This window comes from Sander vitreus, unplaced genomic scaffold (genome assembly GCF_031162955.1).
Source record: "Sander vitreus isolate 19-12246 unplaced genomic scaffold, sanVit1 ctg546_0, whole genome shotgun sequence".
Taxonomy (NCBI): domain Eukaryota; kingdom Metazoa; phylum Chordata; class Actinopteri; order Perciformes; family Percidae; genus Sander; species Sander vitreus.
The window spans coordinates 1-25,376 of NW_027595645.1; the positions used below are offsets into that span (position 1 = coordinate 1).

At 41.0% G+C, this 25,376-nt stretch overlaps 1 protein-coding gene across 1 annotated transcript; it reads right to left on the bottom strand.

Moving 5' to 3' along the window:
* Nucleotides 1–835: 835 nt before the first annotated feature.
* LOC144514356 (cytosolic phospholipase A2 beta-like) lies at nt 836–20,037 on the bottom strand. Its single transcript, XM_078245493.1, has 4 exons — nt 19,947–20,037; nt 19,811–19,841; nt 18,362–18,434; nt 836–999 (listed from the first exon to the last, which is right to left on the bottom strand). The coding sequence occupies exons 1-4, from the start codon at nt 19,967–19,969 to the stop codon at nt 851–853; spliced, it is 276 nt and encodes a 91-aa protein (XP_078101619.1). The 5' UTR covers nt 19,970–20,037; the 3' UTR covers nt 836–850.
* Between the last annotated feature and the right edge of the window lie 5,339 nt (nt 20,038–25,376).

The following is a 25,376-nucleotide window of genomic DNA, read 5'->3' on the forward strand; positions in this document are numbered from 1 at the left end:
TTATTTTTATTTTCTTAATTTCTTATACTCTAATAGAATTTATTTTGGTTTACATGTATTTTGTGTAATATTTACAGTATTTCCATTTTCAGCCATAGTTTCAAAATAAGGATCAATGGAATCAATAAACTTTGCATCAAAGCATTTCTGATTCTGGATCCAATTCTTTGCAAGAAGGAAAATATGTCAACAAATGTCTCTGGAATGAAAGCTACATCAGTAATAGACTACAATGACAAGCAATGGTGCACTGATCCCCACTGAGAGCTGTATTTAGTATGTTGGTGTCCACTGTGTAATGGTTGATTGGAAGAGCTCATATACTTGTTTGCAAGTTGTGTTGTTTGAAGGCAAATTAACTTTTGTTGTATATTTTAAATGTTTTGGCACGGTTAGAGCCTTTTGCACACAAAATGTGTCATTTTGACCATGAGGGCCACTGTTTCGGCCTGTGTGTTAACTGTTTTGAAAAATGTGGAGTTTGACTTGACTGCAGCTTCAAAGCAATCGAGAAAAACTGTAAATAAAGTCATGGGATAAGTGTGTAGAGTTTTGAAAACTGTTCAAGCGATGAAAAACAAACTAGAGTTTGGTTCACATGTGTCTCCAGTTGTGCCCACTGTCATTTAGCAATCGAAAATAAACTGTAATAACAATGACATCACAAAATGGTTTATACTGTAACTGTTGGCTGTTACAAATGTAGGAAAAAGAGACAGCTTGTATATTATATTTGAATATTAAAGTTCTTGCTACAGCAGTGAGTATAGATTGTATTATTATTTAAATATTAAAGGATAGATTGGGTGAAGTGGTTCTTTCGAGGGTGAAAACAACAGCGATGCAGTCGTCATTGACTCACTTTGACATTGGTGGGGACCCTGAAGGTAAAGGTTTCATCCCACTCCGGGTTGTTGGTGTTTGACACAGTCGCTGTGCGGTATGTTATTGCCGTTGCCGTGGGGAGAGAGAGAATGACATAGCAGTCTGATTCAGACCCTGAAACACAGAGACAGGAACATTACAGTATCACGTTCAGCTATGCAATGATAAAGCACTGTATGTGTCAGTTTAATGTGAAACCTTTAAAGTAACAACTCAGTCTCACTCCCTACTCGTCAAATGTCTGACGCATGGTCAAGGACCCCTGGCGTCAAGTCTCTCAGATAGACATTCATGTTAATCACTCACCGTCGGATATAGACGAAAGAAAAAACACGGCCCCTTAACTCAAAATCTGTGGCAGTTTTGGTTTTGGGTTTTAGCCCAATAACTGCTGTTTTAATCAACATTATTCACCAGATTGTATCATGGTTTATGTGTATTTCTTTTAATGTTATTATTTTGGTGTATTTCGACCAGGGAAGCTGGATTGCTTTATTGTTAATTGATATTTTTAAAACTATAACGCTACATCTAACAACATTTATTTAGATGTTATCATGGTATTCATTTCTTTCTTTTGATAAAATTATTTCGGTCTTATTACCGGTGAAATATTACAGTATGCTATGAAGCAGAACACTACGATATGGGCAGAGCTGGGCGCATGCAAAGCCCATATCCCACAATGCAATGTGGGCATTCATATCAGAGAATCTGACAGCGATCAGAGGGTCTTTAACGCCAGTATCGCTTCAATGTACATATTTAATCAGTGGTTTAGTCCCCAGCAACAACACGTTGCTCAGCTTTGTTCCAGTAAGTTATGCACCATAATAACATTTAAAAAAATCTGCGAATACTCCGTAATACTCGGCGGATAGGAAAGATAAAAATACGGGCGGCGGGCGGCAGCAATCTAAAATGGAATGAAGCCCATTCACAGCAGACAGCAGAAACACAGGAGTTTTTTTGGGGGATGGGGAACACACTGGTGTCATCAGATTTCAAAAATCAAATTCTTAAATAGGTGAAAATAGCTTATTACCATATTTGACAGTGCTTACAGTGGGTAAACTTTGGAGACCATATCTACATGACAGCTGAGGTCCAGAGATTTCTATAACAGCTGGTCCTATGTGTGTAGTACCTTCTATAACAGCTGGTCCTATGTGTGTAGTACCTTCTATAACAGCTGGTCCTATGTGTGTAGCCCCTTCTATAACAGCTGGTCCTATGTGTGTAGCCCCTTCTATAACAGCTGGTCCTATGTGTGTAGTACCTTCTATAACAGCTGGTCCTATGTGTGTAGTACCTTCTATAACAGCTGGTCCTGTGTGTGTAGTACCTTCTATGACAGCTGGTCCTATGTGTGTAGCACCTTCTATGACAGCTGGTCCTATGTGTGTAGTACCTTCTATGACAGCTGGTCCTATGTGTGTAGTACCTTCTGTTGCTAAATGACAAGCCTTCAAAGATGGACTGGGTTCAAGGTTCAGAGGTCAATATTTCAAAGCAGGAGTAATGTATCCTCTTCAGACTGACATATGTTACTGTCGAGGTTGAGACCTTTCCAACAATGTCTTTGCTATAGTCCTACGACAACGTTTTAAATATCATGAAGCTATTCCACAACCCCCACAAGCAATATTATTTGAAGTTTTAATTGAGGTAGGTCAAAATTAGGCCTATAGTTTAGAAATGTTAAAGGGATATTTCACCGTTGAAAGATGAATATATCTTTAAATTGGGTCACTTATGTAGTAGAAATGTTAATTGTTTTTGAATTTGGTGGCTTCTAAACCGAGAAAAGCCAGAAAATGTGTTTTTGGCTCATGTGGATGAAAGACACCAAATCCCAGAATGCACTTGCTTCACTGCTTTAGCGTCTACTCCCAAGCCATGCCTACCGTTTACAGACAGACAGTGAGCCAGTCAACTCAACTTTAGTGTGTTTTATTGTCATTTCAACCATATACACGAAACGTTTCACCGTGGCTCAAATGGTGTTACACATTTAAAATATATAAAAACGACATTATATAAAAATGACATACAAAACAGGCTACATTTAGTGCACACACATGATATGCTCCGTAAAGTTCAGCTAAGACATAGCTACTAGCATTAGCGCTTGGTGGGCTGTAAACACCGAGTATAAACACAGCCGTAAATTTGCGTGGAATGTAGAATGGTCGGCATTTAACAGTCACAAACTCCACCAGCAGTTAGCAGATAGTTGGATACAAGCACCGCATTTCTATGAGAGGCCGTATAGGAAGTAATTCATACTTCTGTCTTACACACACTATCATAGTCTTGCATATACACCACTATACTCATACACACAGTATTATAATCCTTTTACATGTATGTATGAGAGGGTATAGTCGTGTATGTGAGAGAGTATAGTAGTGTGTGTGTGAGAGTATACTAGTGTATGTGAGAGAGTATACTAGTGTATGTGAGAGAGTATAGTAGTGTATGTGAGAGAGTATACTAGTGTATGTGAGAGAGTATACTAGTGTATGTGAGAGAGTATACTAGTGTATGTGAGAGAGTATAGTAGTGTGTGAGAGAGTATATAGTTGAATATGTGAGAATGTGTAGTTGTTTATGCGAGAGAATATAGTAGTGTATGTGAGAGAGAACAGTAGTGTGTGTGTGAGAGAATAGTAGTGTGTGTGTGAGAGAACAGTAGTGTGTGTGTGAGAGTTTGATTGAAACGGAAGGGAGTTTGATTACTCAGCTCCTGATTGGTTGACAAAGAAGAAGCGATATTTGATGGTCAAAATCCTCATAGTCATTATACTAGTTTGGCTGAAGTGGTGCTGTAATAGACAGAGAGAGGCTAACTGAAGCTGTGGGTCTTCTAGATAATATTTTAGGAAATGGTGAGCTATTGTCAACGATGTCTCGACAATTAAATCAAGTCCAACAGAGCTCTGATTCGGAGATGCAGAGATTATTCAGGGGTGGAACTGCAAATCCAGTCAGACCTGGCTCCAGCGCTAGCGCTGCTACTTCTAGCTAGCTCACTGGAACACGGAGGACCCCGTTACCAGACGGGACAGCGTTTCGGTGGATCGTCGTCCAAATCCAGGAAGAGGTAAGTTGATTAAAAAATAGCCAAGGACCCTTTTTTATTAATGTCATCCTATCTGTAGTGTCCCCCCAAATTCATGTTAGCATGGTCGTGACGTTAGCTCCGCTAGCTAGTTGCTACCATAGACTGTATATATTAACAGTCTATGGTTGCTACCCACATACAACACGGGCTAGCCATTTTCCATTAAAAACTCTGCAATATCTCCACTAGCTAGTGCTAGTTAATATGATCAAGCAAGTTTGAGCAAGCTGTGTGAAATAATTTCAGAAATCAGGTTTCAGAATTAAATCTGCTGTTACATGAGAGAGAAGACACAGTATCTGTCAAGCCCTTTGATTGACCACAGTATATGATATTTTACTGTACAAATACATTTGACTTTGACTAGGAGAAAAAGATAGCAGCAGTTATGGAAGCATATTGGTAGTTATAGTATCCATTGCTGCGCTCCTGTTATTCAGTTTCAAACACATTGTAATTTGCTATTCAACGCGCAGCTTATTACAGTGTAGTTCTGCATGTATTGGATTTGGCCTATCTTTGGGTAAGGAGACATCAGAGTAGGCTGTTTACAGCAAAGATAGCGTTACATGAGAAAGCTCTAGCATCGGCTGGCTAGCTAGCTGAGTTGCAATCATCTGACTGGGTGACGATGTTTAGCCTAACTGTGTGTGTCTTTGAGTACCATGAAAAGCGCTATATAAATAAAATGTATTATTATTATTATTAATATTAAAAAGTGCAATCCACATGTTTACATGTGTTTATTACAGTGAATAATAATCTAAATACTACTAAGTGTGGTAAAGCCACATATTTGTTTTTACATTTCTGCAACCTGCACTTTAGTTTGTGTGATTAGTTTCTGACTTTCATATGAATGTTTCCACCAGGCGGTCAGTGCTCAGTATACTACTGGGACTGAAGTAGTTCAATAAAAGATGTCATTCATATAAATTCATGCATCACCTAATGTCATCATCACATCCAGGCCTGGCCTCCAGGAAAGAACAGTTTGTTTAATCTATCTAATCTTGTGTTGTTCATACTATACAATGATTATTACAGATTATCTGGCCAATGCTGGGTGTCTAAGGACTTTGAAACGCATAGAAGACAAAGATCTCTTGGTGGAGTAATCCTCATGTTTCAGGTGGTTCATCGAGTCAGTGGAGCACTTACAAACCAGTTACACAGGTTTGTGTAACTCCATTTTTTAGCAAACATAATAAACCCTTCTAAGGTGTTCATATTTTTGTTACACAGCCAATGTTCCCGGGTCTGGTGGATCCACCACATTATTAGGCTTTTAAATCAATACAGCCATAACAATTTATGTAAAATTTTGTAACTTTGTGTGGGAATAGCAGGTGCAGAAAGACAACATAGTTTCATAGCACCTACACTCACATGCACACATACAGACAAACAGACACAAAGAGATGCACAGACACACACACACACACAGACACACACACACAAACACGCGCGCACACACACACACACACACACACACACACACACACACACACACACACAGCAGGCCCAATTAGGAGGAGGACACAGTTAAGTTTCATAGCACCTACAATTATTACACTGTAATAATTACACTCGGGTCCAGTAGACCCGAACACCTCATGTGTAATAGTTATGTGTAGGGGGGGTGTACCGTGTGCAGTCATTGACAATAAGTTATTTTTTATGTTCTTCATAGAAAATGAGCCAAGGCCAGTGAGTTTGAGTTAGAAGAAATAATAAATAGCATAATCTTTCTTTTAGCAAACATTGAAAACGGGTCCCACAGACCCGAACACCTTACTTTTTAAAAGTTCAAAAGTACATGCTAGGTTTAATTTCTTTTTTGGTGTTCTTTGGTGTATTTCTTTTTCAGAGCAAGAGGGCCCTTTGCAACTTGAGGGTATCCTGGCCTTTGTGACGGGAGCAAATGCAATTCACCCCTGGGCTTCTCCCCACTACCTTCAGTGGATTTTCTCCATGAGCTGCCCCTCAGACAAGGCCGTCATTTACACCGCAAACATATGCATTAACTGCCTGACTGCCAGTCCTGAAAAAATTGGAGGATTTCAAGGAAACTATGGATTTTGCATTAAAAAACACTCAGGGGTTTGGTCAGGAATGACTTCCGAGAACTCCTGAACATACATTATTAAAATCTGTTGCCTGTTGAACTTGACTAAATTGATGAGGCATCGTTGTCAATAACTCACCATTTCCTAATACATTATTAATGTCTTGTTGAAACAATTGAAAATGGAATAATCATTTGACTAAAAAGGAAACCATTTTGTTATTTTATTTTATTGTTCAACATTGTGAAGCAGAAATTGCCTTTTAATAACCTTTATTAATTGTCTTGACACTAATGAACTTGCTCACTGATAGAGTTCACCAGGCCCAAAAAATAATTGAATGCCATGGTTACCGTCATCGGCCAGTGGGTCTACAGTTTGTAGAATTCATTTTTATAACTGTTTCATTAAAAATAAAGTCATTTTCTGGAACAACAACATTGTTTGAAGTCTCAAAATGTACTGGGGGGGTCTTCATTCATTTCAGCGTTGTCACTCCCAACTAAAATGTTCTGCATTGCCTCTGCACTGCCGCACGCAACCCGGAGCGCGAGCCCGTGTAAAATGATAGAAATTAAGGTCCCGTCGGGAGCAAGAAAGAGATTGTCTGAGTATAACCATTGAGCTCAGAAATGAATCTTTCCAAAATGACTGTCATGTCCCAATTTTGTTTCCCTCACAATTCTCTGAACACACCGCAGTGTATCAGTGAAAAAGATAGCAATGTTTTCCTCATTACCATTTACTTCCACAAACAAAAACTGACCTTGAAAAAGAAACTAAATAAGTTAATACATTTTTTCGTCCAACAAGGTTGTTTTTGTCAAAGTGTCTGCTGCTTGATTTAAATGTTCCTTGTTCCTCTGAGGTGGTGCTAGCTGTACTTTCAAAGCAGCAAGCCCACCGGGTTATGATCATTTAAAATGGCCCCTTTAGCCAATGAGGAAGTTAGAATTTAAATAAGTCTTCCTGATTGATCAAACCAACTTCCTTTTCAACTATACTCTCTCACACACACACTTCTATACTCTCTCACACACACACACACACACACACACACACACACACACACACACACACTTCTATACTCGCTCACACACAACTATACTTTCTCTCTCACATACCCAACTATATGCTCTCTGGATAGTCCCATACAGCAATTGTTTCCACAACAACAAAAACACAGCAGTCTCTGAACTCGCGTTGGGAGTTTCGTTGAAGTTGGATGTAGTCCAGTTTGTTGCCTAATGAGCGGACACTTGCAAGCAGGATTGATGGAACAGGTGGCTGGCTAGCGTTAGTTTTCCACAGGCAAACTCGTTCAACGTTCCCCGCTGATGATGTCCCTTTACCGGCCAGAGGCATCGAGCAGCACCGCTGGTCTCCATAGCAGACGGGCGAAGCTGTGTCGAGTATTCCGTCTGTAATAAAGTGTCCTGCATATTCTCCAATCTGTACCAATGTATCCCAGTGGTACACGTGTGCGGTAGTTTGAATGCACATAATTGTTGTTCTAAAATTTCCTTCGGGATGAATAAATCTATCTAAAGTTTTGATGCTGAGAAGTCACTAAGCTACGCGAGGTTTCAGGATGGATGAAACTCGTTTTGGTTCGTGAATTTTCTGAGAATGCCGACAGTCCAACCCTCTATGGGCGGGTTGGAAATATGCGGAAGTAGGGCTGTAGTCCATTGCCTCTGGGCAAAAAAATCACCGTTTTACGTCATCGGAAGATTTTTTTCAGACCCACAATACAATTCAATTGAATTCAATTTTATTTATAGTGTCAAATCATAACAGGAATTATCTCAGGACACTTTACAGATAGAGTAGTTCTAGACCACACTCTATAATTTACAAGGACCCAACAATTCCAGTGATTCCCCCGAGACCATACATGAAGTGCGACAGTGGCAAGGAAAAACTCCATTTTAGGAAGAAACCTGGGACAGACCCAGGCTCTTGGTAGGCGGTGTCTGACGGTGCCGGTTGGGGGTATGATGAACAATGGCAATAATAGTCACAATAAAGATATTGTAATAGTTATAATAGTTCATGGTGTCGTAGAGCACAGCAGGGTGTAACAGGGCGTGGGCCGGACATAGCAAGTCGAAGCCGGGCATTGCAGTGCGTAGCAGGGTGTAATAGGGCACAGCAGGGCGTAGGGCATGACCACGGCGACAGCTGCCACCATGATGTAGGTGCCATCATGATCCAAGATGTTGATGCTGGGCAGAAAAAGAACATAAGGACTCCAGGGAATAAACTCCCCGGAGCTATGTTAGTAACAAGCATTTCTGTGACACGAATACACACAGATGGAAAGAGAGAGGAGCTCAGTGTGTCCAAGGAGGTACCCCGGTAGTCTAGAACTATAACCGCATAACTAAGAGCTACAGAGAAGGGGAGATAGGGAGGCTGTGTTCCGTGATTGTGGCTACACACCTTCCCCCGCCGGTCTAGGCTAATGCTGTGACTCATTACTCCCTAAGTATATGTAAGCTTTCTATGGGGAGAAGCAGAGATAGGGTGGGGGTGCGCCATGACTGTGGCTACACACCCATCCCCGCCGGTCTAGGCGAACGCTGCAACTCCTGACTCCCTAACTATAAGCTTTATTGAAGAGGAGAGCTTTAAGTTTACTCTTAAAGGTGGTGACGGTGTCTGCCTCCCGAACCCAGACTGGGAGCTGGTTCCACAGGAGAGGAGCCTGATAGCTAAATGCTCTGGCTCCCATTCTACTTTTAGAGACTCTAGGAACCACAAGTAACTCTGCATTCTGGGAGTGCAGTGCTCTAGTGGGACAATAAGGTACTATGAGCTCTTAGCTCAAGATATGATGGTGCTTGACCATTTAGAGCTTTGTAGGTCAGGAGAAGAATTTTAAATTCAATCCTGGATTTTACAGGAAGCCGATGCAAGGAAGCTAATATAGGAGAAATATGATCTCTTTTCTTAGTTCTTGTCAGAACACGCACTGCAGCATTCTAGATCAGCTGGAGAGTCCTAAGAGTTTTATTTGAGCATCCTGATAATGGAGAATTACAATAGTCCAGCCTGGAAGTAACAAATGCATGGACTAGTTTTTCAGCATCGTTTTGAGACAGGATGTTCCTAATTTTGGCAATGTTACGAAGGTGAACAAAGGCTGTTCTAGAGGTTTGTTTTAAGTGGGCGTTAAAGGATATATCCTGATCAAAAATAACTCCTAGATTTCTGACAGTAGTGCTGGAGGCCATGGCAATGCCATCTAGAGTAATTATATCTTGGGATAATAATGTTCAGAGGTGTTAAGGGCCCAGTACAATAACTTCAGTTTTGTTTGAGTTTAACATCAGGAAATTGTAGGTCATTCATGATTTGATATCTCTAATGCATACTTGAAGTTTGGCTAACTGACTGGTTTCGTCTGGCTTGATTGATAAGTATAATTGGGTGTCATCCGCATAACAGTGAAAGTTAATTGAGTGTTTCCTAATAATATTGCCTAGAGGAAGCATATACAAGGAGAAAAGAATTGGTCCAAGCACTGAGCCTTGAGGAACGCCATGGCTAACTTTAGCGTACTTGGAGGATTTATCGTTGATATTGACAAATTGAGATCGATCAGAGAAATAGGACCTAAACCAGCTTAGTGTGATTCCTTTAATGCCAACTAAATGTTTCAGTCTCTGTAAAAGGATGGTATGGTAGTCGATTGCAGCACTAAGATCTAATAGGACAAGTATGGAGACAAGTCCTTTGTCAGCAGCAATTAGAAGGTCGCTAGTAATTTTCACGAGTGCCGTCTCTATGCTATGATGCTTTCTAAATCCTGACTGTAAGTCCTCAAATAGACTATTCCTATGTAAAAAGTCACATAACTGATTAGAGACTACTTTCTCAAAGATCTTGGAGAGAAAGGGAAGGTTAGATATAGGTCTACAGTTGGCTAAGACCTCAGGATCGAGGGTGGATTTTTTCAGAAGAGGTTTTATCACAGCTACTTTAAATGACTGCGGTACATAACCTGTTAATAAAGACATATTGATCATATCTAGTAACGAAGTGTTAACCACAGATAACGCTTCTTTAAGTAGCCTCGTTGGGATGGGGTCTAATAGACAGGTAGATGGCTTTGCTGAAGAGACCTTTAGCATTAATTGTTGAAGGTCTATTGGAAAAAAGCAGTCTAAGTATATGTCAGGTCCTGTCGTTCTTTCTAGCACTCCTGCATTCAAAGGTGAACCATTAGAAGTTGAGGGCAAAAGGTGATGAATTCCATCCCTAATTGTTATAATTGTATGATTAAAGAAACTCATGAAGTCGTCACAACTAAGAGCTAGGGGAATAGATGGCTCAGTAGAGCTGGCTGGCTGTCAGTCAGCCTGGCTACAGTGCTGAAAAGAAACCTTGGGTTGTTCTTATTTTCTTCTATCAATGATGAGTAATAGTCTGATCTGGCATTTCTGAGGGCCTTCCTTTTATGTTTTCAAACTGTCTTGAGAAACTAAACGAGATTCTTCCAATTTGGAAGAATGCCATTTACTTTCAAGTTTTTGTGAGATTTGTTTTAATTTGCGAGTTTGGGAGTTATACCAAGGTGTTAGTTTCCTTTGCTTCATCATCTTCTTTTTGAGAGGAGCAACAGAGTCTAAAGTCGTCCGTAGGCAGTCCGTAGCACCGTCTACAAAGTTATCAATTTGGGAGGGACTAAAGTTAATATAAAGGTCCTCTGTTATATTAAAGCACGACATTGAGTTAAATGCTATTGGAATATTTTCCTTAAATGTAGCTATAGCACTGTCAGATAGGCATCTAGTGTAGAAGCTTTTATTTAATTTCGTATAGTCGGGTAGTAAGAATTCGAAAGTTATTAAAAAATGGTCTGATAATAAAGGATTCTGCGGGAATACTATTACATCTTCAATTTTGATGCCATATGACAGCACAAGGTCGAGTGTGTGGTTAAAACAGTGCGTGGCCTCTGACTGAAACTAATTGAATCTAGTAGTGAGTTGAAGGCAGTACTAAGGCTATTGCTGTCAACGTCCACATGAATATTAAAATCACCTACAATAATTATTTTATCTGATTTTAGGACTACACATGACAAAAACTCTGAGAATTCAGATAAAAATTCAGAATACGGGCCTGGCGCTCGGTAAACAACAACAAATATAATTGGCTGTAGTGTTTTTCATATCGGACGTTGAAGATTAAGAACAAGACTTTCAAACCAGTTATAATTAAGTTTAGGTTTAGGATTGATTAACAGGCTTGAGTCAAATACGGCTGCAACTCCCCCTCCTCGGCCTGAGCCTCTAGGAATTTGAGTATTAATATGACTGGGAGGAGTGGCTTCATTTAGACTAACATATTCTTCATGGCCCAGCCATGTTTCGGTAAGACAGAATAGATCAATGATAAATGATTATCTGATATCAAGTCGTTTACCAATATTGCTTTAGAAGACAGAGATCGAATATTTAATAGTCCACTTTTGATTCTCCTATTCTGTTCTATCGTTGCAGTGGTTGTTTTAATTCCAATTCGGTTGTTAAGTATAGCACCTCGTTGGTTTACGTTTGATTTTACCGATCTCAGTCGGGGGACAGACACCGTAGTTATGGGATTATGAATGGGTGGCTGCTCCAAAGAAAGCACAGAGGAGCGTGTAGCGCTGTACCTCTGATTACTGATATTATTGATTCTTACTGGAATGATAGGTGCAGACAGTCAATCTAAGGTCTGGGTCTGCACCCAGGTCTGGGTCTGCACGGCGTGCCGCAGATTCTCACATAGCATCTGGCTGCCGCGTCTATTGGGATGAATCCCCAAAACAGATTAAAATTGTCAATAACACCTATCTTGTGGATGTTGCATGTATGCTGGAGCCAGGTGTTGAGGATGAGTAGTCTGCTAAAAAGGCATACTCCGCGACCTCGAGATGGAAGTGGGCCCGAAATAAAAATCTTCTTCACAGTGCTTTTTAAAGCTTCAATGAGAGTACCAAAGTCTTTCTTTGTGCACTCACTCTGCTGATAGGACATGTCGTTATGTCCACAATGGACCACAATGCGTTTAATAGAGGTCGGGAGTGAGGGTATCAGGTCCACAGCTTTAGCCAGGATGTCTGCAACTTTGGCTCCAGGAAAGCAGTGTGTGACAGCATTAAAAAAACATAGATCCCAGGTGATGGAGTCACCAATAATTATTGTGGTTGGGGGGAAGAGCGGACGAGGAGTGCGGGGGCGTGAATGGCTGGTGGCAGGAACAAAACGGGCAGTATCGGTTTCAGATGGACAAGGAAAAGAAGAGGAATATTGCTTACCATTTGGTGGGGGAGATTGTTTTTGAGGAACGTTGTCATTTGGCCGGTTCAGGCAAGGGAGGCCATCGGACCGTCTGACTACCGCATCCCTCAGAAGTTTTCACCGCGAGGCAGCGGTCCTCTCCCGTGACGACAGCTGGTCAGTCGGCTTTGAAGCGGGGCAAGCCTGGGTAACCACATCGGCCGTTACCGGGGGAACATTCGGCTCGACAGGGCATCGAGGCGACTGGAGAGGCTGAGGGCAGGAGGCGATGGGGCCCTACCCTGAGGCTCTCTTTTGGCCACAAACCACTTTAGTCCAGGATGGCCTGATGGTCGGTGTCGAGCAAGAGGATGGATGTGGGCAGGCGGATGGGTCCCAAAGCGCAGAATCCTGGAAAGCCGCCGAGAGAGTTGTGATATGGAGCGATTGATTTTTGAGCAACGTCCCAGGTAGGCTGTTAACAAGGCATCTTTGGTTTTTAAGTCCTCGGAGAGCCGACAAACTTCTTCCCTAAGGTCAGAAATTTCTTTGTTTGCATTTTCAAGCAACGAGGAAATCCTGTGGGGAAATGGGGACTCGCCAGGTGTGGAGGTAGCCATGGAGCTGGCGTTAGCCTGAAGCTAATGTTTACTATTCGTAGAAAATGTGCAGTCCTCCACGCACAGGTACGTAGATTTGCGTAGATGTTGGCTCTTTCTAGAGACTAAAGGCTACCAGGGGCTAGAAACAAAAAAACTAAGTAACTAGTACAACATTTTTCTCGAAATAATACTGTTTTCCTCCGTCTGTCTTCTCTCCCTCTATACTCTCACACTGCGTTACCTTCCGGTTCCGGTTGCTGATGCGTTCAGATGCATACTGGAGATTTCTGCCTCAGGGGGACATGAGGGAGGGAAGCACGGCCATTCAAAAATACTACCGTGTTTCTAAAACTAGTCCCTTCTTCATTTTGAAAAGGTAGTCTCTCAGTAAAGGCTACAAAGGTTAGGATGGCTACAAGCTGTTACCACGGTGATTGATATGAGGATCATCTTCTGAATATAATAATTAATATGTTAGGCCTACCATAAATTGATATTTAAAAAAAGTCATTTATTTAAAACAACTAATAATGCAGTACTCTTTGTAGGCCTAAATAGTTTATTTTTTGTTTTTCTCAACAGTACAAGTCAAAACAAATGGCCATTAGTCAAACAAGCCATTAGGCTGTATTTCTAAACACTCAACTGTAGTTTTATTTATATAGTATATATAAGGCAAATCAAAGTGCTTAGCATAAAACACTATTTTTTCATTATTGATATTTTTATTGTATAAATTCTCACGTACAACGTGCAACATTCTTTCACAGACGAGGAGCGGTAATTACTACGTCACTTCCGCAGAATTTTTTTAAACGTTATTACGGTGCATAACTTACTGGAACAAAGCTGAGCAACGTGTTGTTGCTGGTGACAAAACCACTGACTATATATACAGTAGTGTTCAAAATAATAGCAGTCCAACATCACTAACCTCATAAATCAAATGTTTTGGTAGAAGTGATATTTCTACATGGCAAATAATGTACTAGTAGAGTCCTAGAAAACCAACAGACCCAACAGTCATGACATGCATGCTGCTCATTCTGTGTAATTGAATCTGTAATTGAAAGGGGCATGTTCAAAATAATAGCAGTGTTGTGTTCAGTTACTGAGGTGATTGATTCTGTGAAGAAACAGGTGTCAATTATGGCCCATATTTAAGGAAGGAAGGAAGCAAATGTTGATTAAAAAGTTGATTGGAGAGGGGAAAACATATAAAGAAGTGCAGAAAATTATAGACTGCTCAGCCAAAATGGTTTCAAATGCCTTGAAATGGCATCCAAAGCCTGAACGACGTGGGAAAAAACGGTCAACTACCATTCGAATGGATCGAAGAATAGCCAAAATGGCAAAGGCTCAACCAATGATCAGCTCCAGGAAAATCAAAGAAGACTTAAAGTTACCTGTGAGTACTGGTAGGATCAGAAGAAGGCTATGCTATCAGCTAGAAGCCCCCGCAAAGTCCCATTGCTGAAAAAAAAGACATGTACTAAATAGGTTGAGATTTGCCAAAGGACACATTGACTGGCCAAAGGAGAAATGGGGCAACATTCTGGGATTATGAATGGGTGGCTGCTCTAAAGAAAGCACAGAGGAGCGTGTAGCGCTGTACCTCTGATTACTGATATTATTGATTCTTACTGGAATGATAGGTGCAGACAGTCAATCTAAGGTCTGGGTCTGCACCCAGGTCTGGGTCTGCACGGCGTGCCGCAGATTCTCACATAGCATCTGGCTGCCGCGTCTATTGGGATGAATCCCCAAAACAGATTAAAATTGTCAATAACACCTATCTTGTGGATGTTGCATGTATGCTGAGCCAGGTGTTGAGGGATGAGTAGTCTACTAAAAAAGGCATACTCGCGACCTCGAGATGGAAGTGGGGCCCGAAATAAAAATCTTCTTCACAGTGCTTTTTAAAGCTTCAATGAGAGTACCAAAGTCTTTCTTTGTGCACTCACTCTGCTGATAGGACATGTCGTTATGTCCACAATGGACCACAATGCGTTTAATAGAGGTCGGGAGTGAGGGTATCAGGTCCACAGCTTTAGCCAGGATGTCTGCAACTTTGGCTCCAGGAAAGCAGTGTGTGACAGCATTAAAAAAACATAGATCCCAGGTGATGGAGTCACCAATAATTATTGTGGTTGGGGGGGGAAGAGCGGACGAGGAGTGCGGGCGTGAATGGCTGGTGGCAGGAACAAAACGGGCAGTATCGGTTTCAGATGGACAAGGAAAAGAAGAGGAATATTGCTTACCATTTGGTGGGGGAGATTGTTTTTGAGGAACGTTGTCATTTGGCCGGTTCAGGCAAGGGAGGCCATCGGACCGTCTGACTACCGCATCCCTCAGAAGTTTTCACCGCGAGGCAGCGGTCCTCTCCCGTGACGACAGCTGGTCAGTCGGCTTTGAAGCGGGGCAAGCCTGGGTAACCACATCGGCCGTTACCGGGGGAACATTCGGCTTCGACAGGGCATCGAAGCGACTGGAGAGGCTGAGGGCAGGAGGCGATGGGGCCCTACCCAAGGCTCTCTTTTGGCCACAAACCACTTTAGTCCAGGATGGCCTGATGGTCGGTGTCGAGCAAGAGGATGGATGTGGGCAGGCGGATGGGTCCCAAAGCGCAGAATCCTGGAAAGCCGCCGAGAGAGTTGTGATATGGAGCGATTGATTTTGAGCAACGTCCAGGTAGGCTGTTAACAAGGCATCTTTGGTTTTTAAGTCCTCGGAGAGCCGACAAACTTCTTCCCTAAGGTCAGAAATTTCTTTGTTTGCATTTTCAAGCAACGAGGAAATCCTGTGGGGAAATGGGGACTCGCCAGGTGTGGAGGTAGCCATGGAGCTGGCGTTAGCCTGAAGCTAATGTTTACTATTCGTAGAAAATGTGCAGTCCTCCACGCACAGGTACGTAGATTTGCGTAGATGTTGGCTCTTTCTAGAGACTAAAGGCTACCAGGGGCTAGAAACAAAAAAACTAAGTAACTAGTACAACATTTTTCTCGAAATAATACTGTTTTCCTCCGTCTGTCTTCTCTCCCTCTATACTCTCACACTGCGTTACCTTCCGGTTCCGGTTGCTGATGCGTTCAGATGCATACGGAGATTTCTCGTCTCAGGGGGACATGAGGGAGGGAAGCACGGCCATTCAAAAATACTACCGTGTTTCTAAAACTAGTCCCTTCTTCATTTTGAAAAGGTAGTCTCTCAGTAAAGGCTACAAAGGTTAGGATGGCTACAAGCTGTTACCACGGTGATTGATATGAGGATCATCTTCTGAATATAATAATTAATATGTTAGGCCTACCATAAATTGATATTTAAAAAAAGTCATTTATTTAAAACAACTAATAATGCAGTACTCTTTGTAGGCCTAAATAGTTTATTTTTTGTTTTTCTCAACAGTACAAGTCAAAACAAATGGCCATTAGTCAAACAAGCCATTAGGCTGTATTTCTAAACACTCAACTGTAGTTTTATTTATATAGTATATATAAGGCAAATCAAAGTGCTTAGCATAAAACACTATTTTTTCATTATTGATATTTTTATTGTATAAATTCTCACGTACAACGTGCAACATTCTTTCACAGACGAGGAGCGGTAATTACTACGTCACTTCCGCAGAATTTTTTTAAACGTTATTACGGTGCATAACTTACTGGAACAAAGCTGAGCAACGTGTTGTTGCTGGTGACAAAACCACTGACTATATATACAGTAGTGTTCAAAATAATAGCAGTCCAACATCACTAACCTCATAAATCAAATGTTTTGGTAGAAGTGATATTTCTACATGGCAAATAATGTACTAGTAGAGTCCTAGAAAACCAACAGACCCAACAGTCATGACATGCATGCTGCTCATTCTGTGTAATTGAATCTGTAATTGAAAGGGGCATGTTCAAAATAATAGCAGTGTTGTGTTCAGTTACTGAGGTGATTGATTCTGTGAAGAAACAGGTGTCAATTATGGCCCATATTTAAGGAAGGAAGGAAGCAAATGTTGATTAAAAAGTTGATTGGAGAGGGGAAAACATATAAAGAAGTGCAGAAAATTATAGACTGCTCAGCCAAAATGGTTTCAAATGCCTTGAAATGGCATCCAAAGCCTGAACGACGTGGGAAAAAACGGTCAACTACCATTCGAATGGATCGAAGAATAGCCAAAATGGCAAAGGCTCAACCAATGATCAGCTCCAGGAAAATCAAAGAAGACTTAAAGTTACCTGTGAGTACTGGTAGGATCAGAAGAAGGCTATGCTATCAGCTAGAAGCCCCCGCAAAGTCCCATTGCTGAAAAAAAAGACATGTACTAAATAGGTTGAGATTTGCCAAAGGACACATTGACTGGCCAAAGGAGAAATGGGGCAACATTCTGGGGACTGATGAGAGCAAAATTGTTCTTTTTGGGTCTAGGGGCCGCAGACAGTTTGTCCGACGACCCCCATGCACTGAATTCAAGCCACAATACACTGTGAAGACAGTAAATGTTATGTTATGGGGATGTTTCTCATACTGTGGTGTTGAGCCTATTTATCACATACCAGGGATCATGGATCAGTTTCAATACATCAAAATACTTGAAGAGGTCATGTTACCTTATGCTGAAGAGGAAATGCCTTTGAAATGGGTCTTTCAACAAGACAATGACCCAAAACACACCAGTAAGCGAGCAAAGTCTTGGTTCCAGATGAACAAGATTGATGTTATGGAGTGGCCAGCCCAATCCCCAGTCCTCAATCCCATAGAAAACTTGTGGGGTGACATCAGAAATGCTGTTTCTGAGGCTAACCCAGTAATACAGAGGAATGTAGTTCAGTCGTCCTGGGCTGGAATACCTGTTCACAGGTGACTCCATGCAACACAGATGTGAAGCAGTTCTCAGAAATAGTGGTTATGCAACTAAGTATTAGTGCAGTGATTCAAAGTAAAGCAAACCCTTGAAACATTTTTCAGTTCATACAGTAAATGTTTGAGTTTGTAAAGAAAAATGCAAATACTGCTAATATTCCTTTTTCTTCACTTTCTGTAAAGGTAGAACACAAACGTGATCAGTTTTGGTCATGTTTTGATTCGGAGTTGAATGTGCAGTGTTCCCAATGCATTGATATTATGGAATTAAAAGCTATTTTAAGGATTTTGAGCATTATTCACTCAGCTCAGATCATATCGTAATGTTCTGTATTACAGCATACTGTAATATTTCACCGGTAATAAGACATAATATGATAATTATTAATTAATTAATTAATATGAGATAACGTTATTAAAATAAAGAAATGAATACCATGAAAATAAAGCAGGTGAGAATTATTTTGAAAAGTGATTGAATGTCATTCCGAAACATGCACAGCAGAAATGATTTCTTTCTAAACTATATGAAGTGAAAGCAGTACTTACAGTAATCTCTGGACTGATGTGTTTCTGCTCTCAGTATGGTAACATTCAAGGTCCAGTAGGAGACTGCCTCCTTCTGTTGAATAAGCAAAAAAAACAACTCAATCATAACGAGACTCAGGCGGCGTGCACAGCTCGCTCTCCTATCAGGGTCGACCGTGTTCGCTGAAAGTGCAGCAGAACTCTTTGCTTAATGGAAGAGGACTTGATAGAATTGTTTTTGTGGAAGTATCTTTAACATTATTTTAACACTGACCCAGCTGCAGTGGACTGACTCACTTCACATGAACAACAAAGATTTAAAAAATGTCAATGTGGGACTGAATGGTTAAAAGTTAAAATCCTGTAAAACTGAAGCATTCACAATAGATAGTGACGATATTTAGAGGAGGCTTATAAAAAAAACATTTCTGTTTTTTCGTTTGGAAATGGCTAATCTAATAAACAAGAAAACCAAAACCAAAAATTCTGTTTTCCTGTTCTGCTGTGCACATGCCCAGTCTGATCTGTGGCATGCATTTACCTCACGGGAGCATACAGAGTCAAAGAAAAAGTCTGTAAAGCATCTTCTAAATTGAAAATAAATGTACATTTTAAGGAATTTGAAAAGGAAATGTTTGAAAAGTGAATGGGAGATAATAACCAGCTTGATCAGTGATGATGATAGACTGTAGACTGTAGTCTATCGATCCGATACCAAATAAATACAGGGCTAGTAATAATTAGGTGGATGCATCATCAAATTGCTAAATCTAAATGCATTTTCATGAACTTGAAGTGTTTTTGTGATTCTTCCTTTGGATTATTAATTACTTAAAACCCAGGACATCATTTTCGTATGCTTGTATAAATTTGTTGTGTTACCACTGTATCATACAGCCTTTTTACAAATACTACAGCTTGCTGTTGTTTCATTTTCGGCCTGAAAATATAGCCACACAGCGCTCCTCTTCCTCTCTGCCATTCTTCTGCTGTCTGTGTGCTGCTGGCCACCGTCAGGCCTGGCTGCTTGCTTGCTTGTTTGCCTGGCGACACTGAGTCACGTGACGGTACAACATCAAAACAAAAGAGGGGGGAGGAGGAGCAAAGTGTGCCTGCTCCGCGTTGTGACAGGAGCGGCACTTGATAGCAGCGGCACAAACAGACACACAGAGACAGCCAGGTTGCCTCTCTGATGAAACCGCAGCAGTGCATACTGGAAAGAAACTAAAACTAAAGTATTGATCTCATTACACTGATATTGATCAATATCAATACCAACGTTGGTATGGATATTATCGATATTTGGATCAATACGCACACCACTACAACACCCCCCTTCATTTTAAATGGGTCACTAAATGTGAAATTGCACATTGTGTTTATTTAGGGGTGTGACTTAACAAGTAAAAAGTTATTATTGTAGCCTTGTCTAGCCAATAAGACTTTGGTGTGTATGTATAGAGACCTTACCGCTTGGAGGGGACTGACACCTTTCCTCTCACTACAAAAAAACAGAAAAGATTTCAAATTACCTTAAAGGCTACATATTTCAAACTAAAATCAAATTAAATAAAAGCAATGAACGTGATGAAATAATAATAGTTACCTTTCCAGCAGCGTGGAAGCCATCCAGAGTTTAGCCTTTGACCACAGAGGGAAGGAAACTGCTGCACAACAGCTGCTGCAAGATTGTAATGATAAATCATATCCAGGTAGCAAACTAGCTGCAGTTTGTAGTGAACCAATCAGGACCTGATCCCTGTGTGACGCCCCGCCTGTGTGAGTCACCTCATCTCATACAAGACTCAACAAGCCTTACACACCAACCAGTGCACAATCTTACACTTACTATACATAACAAGCAAAAGTACTACATTTTTATGACATTTAGAAGGCTATACTATGAAGGTCTAGTACTACTTGTTCTTTCTTACAGCAGATTCTAAATGTTGAGACATTTTGAGCAGCTTGTTGTAACTTTCTCGCTTTCTCGATAAACTGCAACTCTCATTTCTTTAAAATCAAGGCTGAAGGCTTTTCTGTTTGATGCTGTCTTTCTTTAAATGATTGTTCATTTCTTATACTGCACTGTCACTTTTATTCTCATATATTATCTGTTTTTATATCTTTAACTGTTTTTAATTGCTCTTTAATGTTTATGTAAAGCACTTTTAATTGCCTTGTTGCTGAAATGTGCTGTAGAAATAAAGCTGCCTATTCAATTGAGCGTCCAGCGTCAGTTCTGGCAGGCCAAGTAGTCAAGACACCGCTAACTGCTATTGGCCAACAACACGGTTGCATCAGCTGATCTGCGTCAGCGCATCAGCTGGTCAACTCCCCTCGCTTCTAAATACTACACTCAAACAGGGCGCCCTACTTAAAGCCGCTTTAGTTTGCTCCTAACTGCTTGCTGCTCGCATCTATGCAACCCACCTCCTCCCCAGCTCCACCTTGTCGTGTATAACGTGGCATTGGCTTCTATGTCATATAATATATATAGTTTAGTTTAGCTCTCCCAGTCTTAAACTGTGTGAGCGTCCCCTAATACTGCCGCTGCTGTCCCCTGACTCTGCTCTTTCATGGTGCTCATGAAAGGTCAGGGGACTCCTCTTAACAGAGCCATACTGCCAAATTTAATTCGGAATTTATTCAAAAAATGTTTTGTCTGCGTTGTTCTTGACTTTAATGGACCTGACATAAATAATGCTATTTTCCTCATATCGTGCAGCCCTAATTTTTACGTTTGTGCTGGGTGTTGCATTTTCAGGACAGCCTGGTGGTGTAGTGTTTAGAACTTCTAACATCACAGCACATACAGCACGAGGTTTCTGGGTTTGAACCCCCTAGGCTTTTGTGTGGAGTTTGCATGTTGTTTGCCAGTCCCACAGCTTCCTCCTCCCAAGAGCCAAAGGCTGAGGTTAGGTTGATCAGTGACCTAGCAACCTGTCCAAGTGTACCCGCTTCTCGCCCAGTGTCAGCTGGGATGGGCTCCAGCCGCCCGTGACTCTCTAACAGGATAAGCGGGTACAGATGATGGGCCGATGTTGCATTTCGCAACATTGTGCTGAAAGGTGAAATCGCATATCTACTACTGCAAACCTCTACCTCTAACGTGTTTTCATTATCTCCCTTTAAAAGTACAATATTTAACTTTCTGCCACTAGGGGTCTCTCAACCAAAACAATGGATTGTAAACACAGACTTTTGATGACGTTGGGAAGTTGCTTGGAATCATGGGAGTTTTTATTGCTAAACACTATCAGCGATTAGAATGCATCTGTTCACGGACGAGTTTACCCATTCAAGTTTATTCACGTTACGTTTAGTAACGTTTATTCATGTCATGCTAATAAAATAGCTGCAGTTTCCCCAACATAATTACGTTTTTCTTGATTCAATCTGTATTGGTAGCTAGCTGACCAGTTAGCTAGTGAGCCAGGGCTAACTTTAGCGGGTTTTAGCTACTGGGTAATGATTAGCCAGCAGCTCAAACCACACTATCACAGTATATTTCACATGCCAATGTCACCTTTTGGATTTTACCGGGCGGACGGGGTTTGTTGTAACGCTAGCTAGCTACTCAACGAGGCTGAGAGGAGGGTGTGGGTGGGGATTGCAGGGGGAATCTCCAGGACGGCGAGCATGTTCGACTGCTGTTGTCAGCAGCAGGAGAACATCTCCTAGCTGCCCGATCTCCCACTTCACTTTTCTGTAATCTTAACTATTCGTTTTGGTGCTTAACCCACCTTTTGTCTGGTTAATTTAGCTAGCTAACTGTAAAGACAGCTAAACGCGAAGGGGGGAGAAATTCGGCAGGGAGGGGAATTTCGGTACAAACACCGGTAGCTAACATTATGGATGTCCGATGTTGTGACTAGGATGCCGGGGTCTGATATTCTCTGTTTCCCGAAGCTTCATTAAACTGCCGTTAGCAGGTTAGCACACGGCAGTAGCTAACTGCTTTTGCTACATGTCCCGGCTGTGTTGTCATCTATCATCCCGAATGAAGTCTCTTTGTGCCAGGGGAGTGAGGCAGGCAGAGCGGGGTGTGCTAGCTGGCTAAATTAACATTAGATTAATCGTCAAATCTAGCTATACAGCTAACATTAACGTTACTGAACTGAGTGAACTTATTCGTGGGTTAGCACAGTGCTGCTTCTATCCATGGTCAAAACAATCATACTACTAATAACTTTATTAGCGTATTGAACGATGTTGTAACCCTATAATGTTATCCACCAAACATTAGCTAGCATTAACGTTAGCTACTTGTCAACCAGCACATACATTGTAGTAACATTAAACTGGATTAATATTGTATGTATCAAAAAATAAGTTTTCTGCTGTATTACTATGTTGCAACGTGGCATGCAATTAATCACAAAATGATGCCTTTTGGCAGAAAAAGCAGTGTTAGCCATATTTTTTTCTGTGACTTTGTATGATTTACAATTACTCTCGAACGTAGCATCTGGGTGCCCATGTTTTGACGGAAGTTATGAGTAACTAGATGGTGAAAGGTTATATGACGCCACTGACGGGCGACTAAATGAAACGTGACGTGTCTGAAAATAAAATAATAGATTTCTCTGGGTTTGCCATTTGATGGAAACATTTGGGATAGTGTAACTACACAACTCAAAAAAAATGTATAACATAGGTATGGTCGTTTTTAGACATTTTATAGCAGAAAATGTACATATTGTTCCTTTAAGTACACTTCTATTAATGGTTTAGTCTACAGAATGTAAGAAAATTGGGGAAAATGCCTGTCCTAGTTTCCTGCAGTCTAAGGTCATGACTTATGATTTGTTTATGTCAGACTAACACACGCCCACATATTTAATTTACACATTTGACAAAGACTAAAGCAGCAAATCCTCAAACCTGAGAATAATTGGCTTTTGATGACTGACGGAATCATTTTCTGTCCGTCGAATAATTGATTCATTGACTAATAGTTTCAGCTCGACATTGACAAATTTACTTCAGATTGGTAATCCTGGTCGCGTCTCTGTTGTTGTCTGGCAGACTTCCAATCAACCAACATGTTTAGCTGCGTTACCATGCACATGTCTACAGGTGCTGTGGGAGTATTTTACCTCATGGTCTATGCTGGCAGACTGCTGATGCTGATGCTGATGTCATTCTTCAGGGAGGAGATGATGTCATCACACTACAGGGTGTCCTCATCATACAGCTGTATCTCCAGTGTTCTGGAAATATTACCGTCCATATAGCGTTTAGGGATTATTTGTCATGTGTGTCCTTGAAAAAACTTTTTAATAAAGTTTAAGGTTTCTCCATTATTTATTTTACTATTACATGTTTTCTATTTATTTATCTCAGTTAGTTATTAGTTATTCTAAAAGTGGAGACTCACCCCTCAAGCAATGTGTGATTGGTGATTTTGGGCTACAGAAATAACATTGACTTGACTTGTCTAGTTGAGGGAGATGTGATGGAGGATTGGCCATGTACAGGTTTCCCAGTGGGCTGCTTCCTAATTTTACAAAGAAATAACCCCAAAAAATAGGGCTGTGACATAACACAACATTCTACTCCTTTAATAGTCATAGGTACAGAACATGTTAGTACTGTACACGTAGTATATTGGTCACTGTGCTATATGTACGTATGTTAAACAGAGCAGTTTCATTATTCAGTGGTCTCACCTTGAGATTGTCATCGATGTTGAAAGTAAAAGTTTCATTCCACTCTGGGTTTCAGCTGTTTGCCACACGTCCTGTAGACTCTTTTAGAAGAGGAGGGGAGACGTTCAGTAATATAGCATTCTGCTTCAGACCCTGGTGATGGAAAAACAGGAACAGAATTAATGTAACCTCTCCTCAGTAACTAAAGTCATCAAAATGGACAGCACGTTACAGCCCATGTGATCAGCTTTCTTTAGTCGTTCGGGTTCCAAAATAGTAGTGAATGTTGGTGTTAAAGGTCCTGAAAACCTGTCAATCAAATCTGATGAAACCACAGCCACACAGTCCGGATGAAGCTAAGTTCATTCAGTTAAAAATTATCAATAAATGTTTTTCTTTAACTTAACTTCAATATAGATTTTGGCTTATTTAGTCATGCATATGTAGAAATACTTTCTACATACTTTCAGGGGCTTTATCCACGAAGCATGAAGATTTCATACATGGCATGTGAAGGTCACGATATGTTCAATTTTAATTTTATTTATAGTATCAAATCATAGCAGGAGTTATCTCAAGACACTTAGATAGAGTAGGTCTAGACCACACTCTATAATTTACAAAGACACAACAATTCCCCTCCAGAGCAAGCATTTGGTGTGACAGTGGTGAGGAAAACCCTCATTCAAACAGACAGAAACCTCAGACAGAACCTGGCTCTTGGTGGGCGGCCATCTGCCGCTGCCAGTTGGAACACAGAGACACTGATACAGATATACAGGAATATGATTCATAATAATTTTAGCAGTTGGTATGATAAACAATGGCAATTATAGTAACAACAAAGATAATAGAACTATGACTAGAAATAATAGTTATAGCATAGCGGGGCATAGCGGAGCGTAGAATGGCGTAGCAGAGCATAGCAGGACATTGAGCAGGACCACGGCGTCAGCTGCAACCATGATTTAGGTGCCACCCTAATTCAAGGAAAACTGCGGGGCAAGAAAACATGGGTACTCCAGGGAATTAGCTCCCCAGAGCTAAGTTAGTAACAAGCATTACTGGGACATGAATTCACACAGATGGCAAGAGAGAGGAGAGAGAAGCTCAGTGTGTCAAAGAAGGTCCCCGGCAGTCTAGACATATGTTCATTGCGATCAAACTGATGCTATGCATACAAAAATCTGCGGAGTGGATGTTTTCTGCTCGCAGCATGGTGACACCCAGAGTCCAGGAGGGAACAGCTCTCTTCTGCTGAATAAAGCAAAACATGAAATCATGAGTTCAGGAAAACATATCTCAGAAAGCACAAAGTGTGTAGAACTAACAATAAAGGGTATTCATTCATGTCGTCCTCTGGGACTGAATGTAGAATTCTC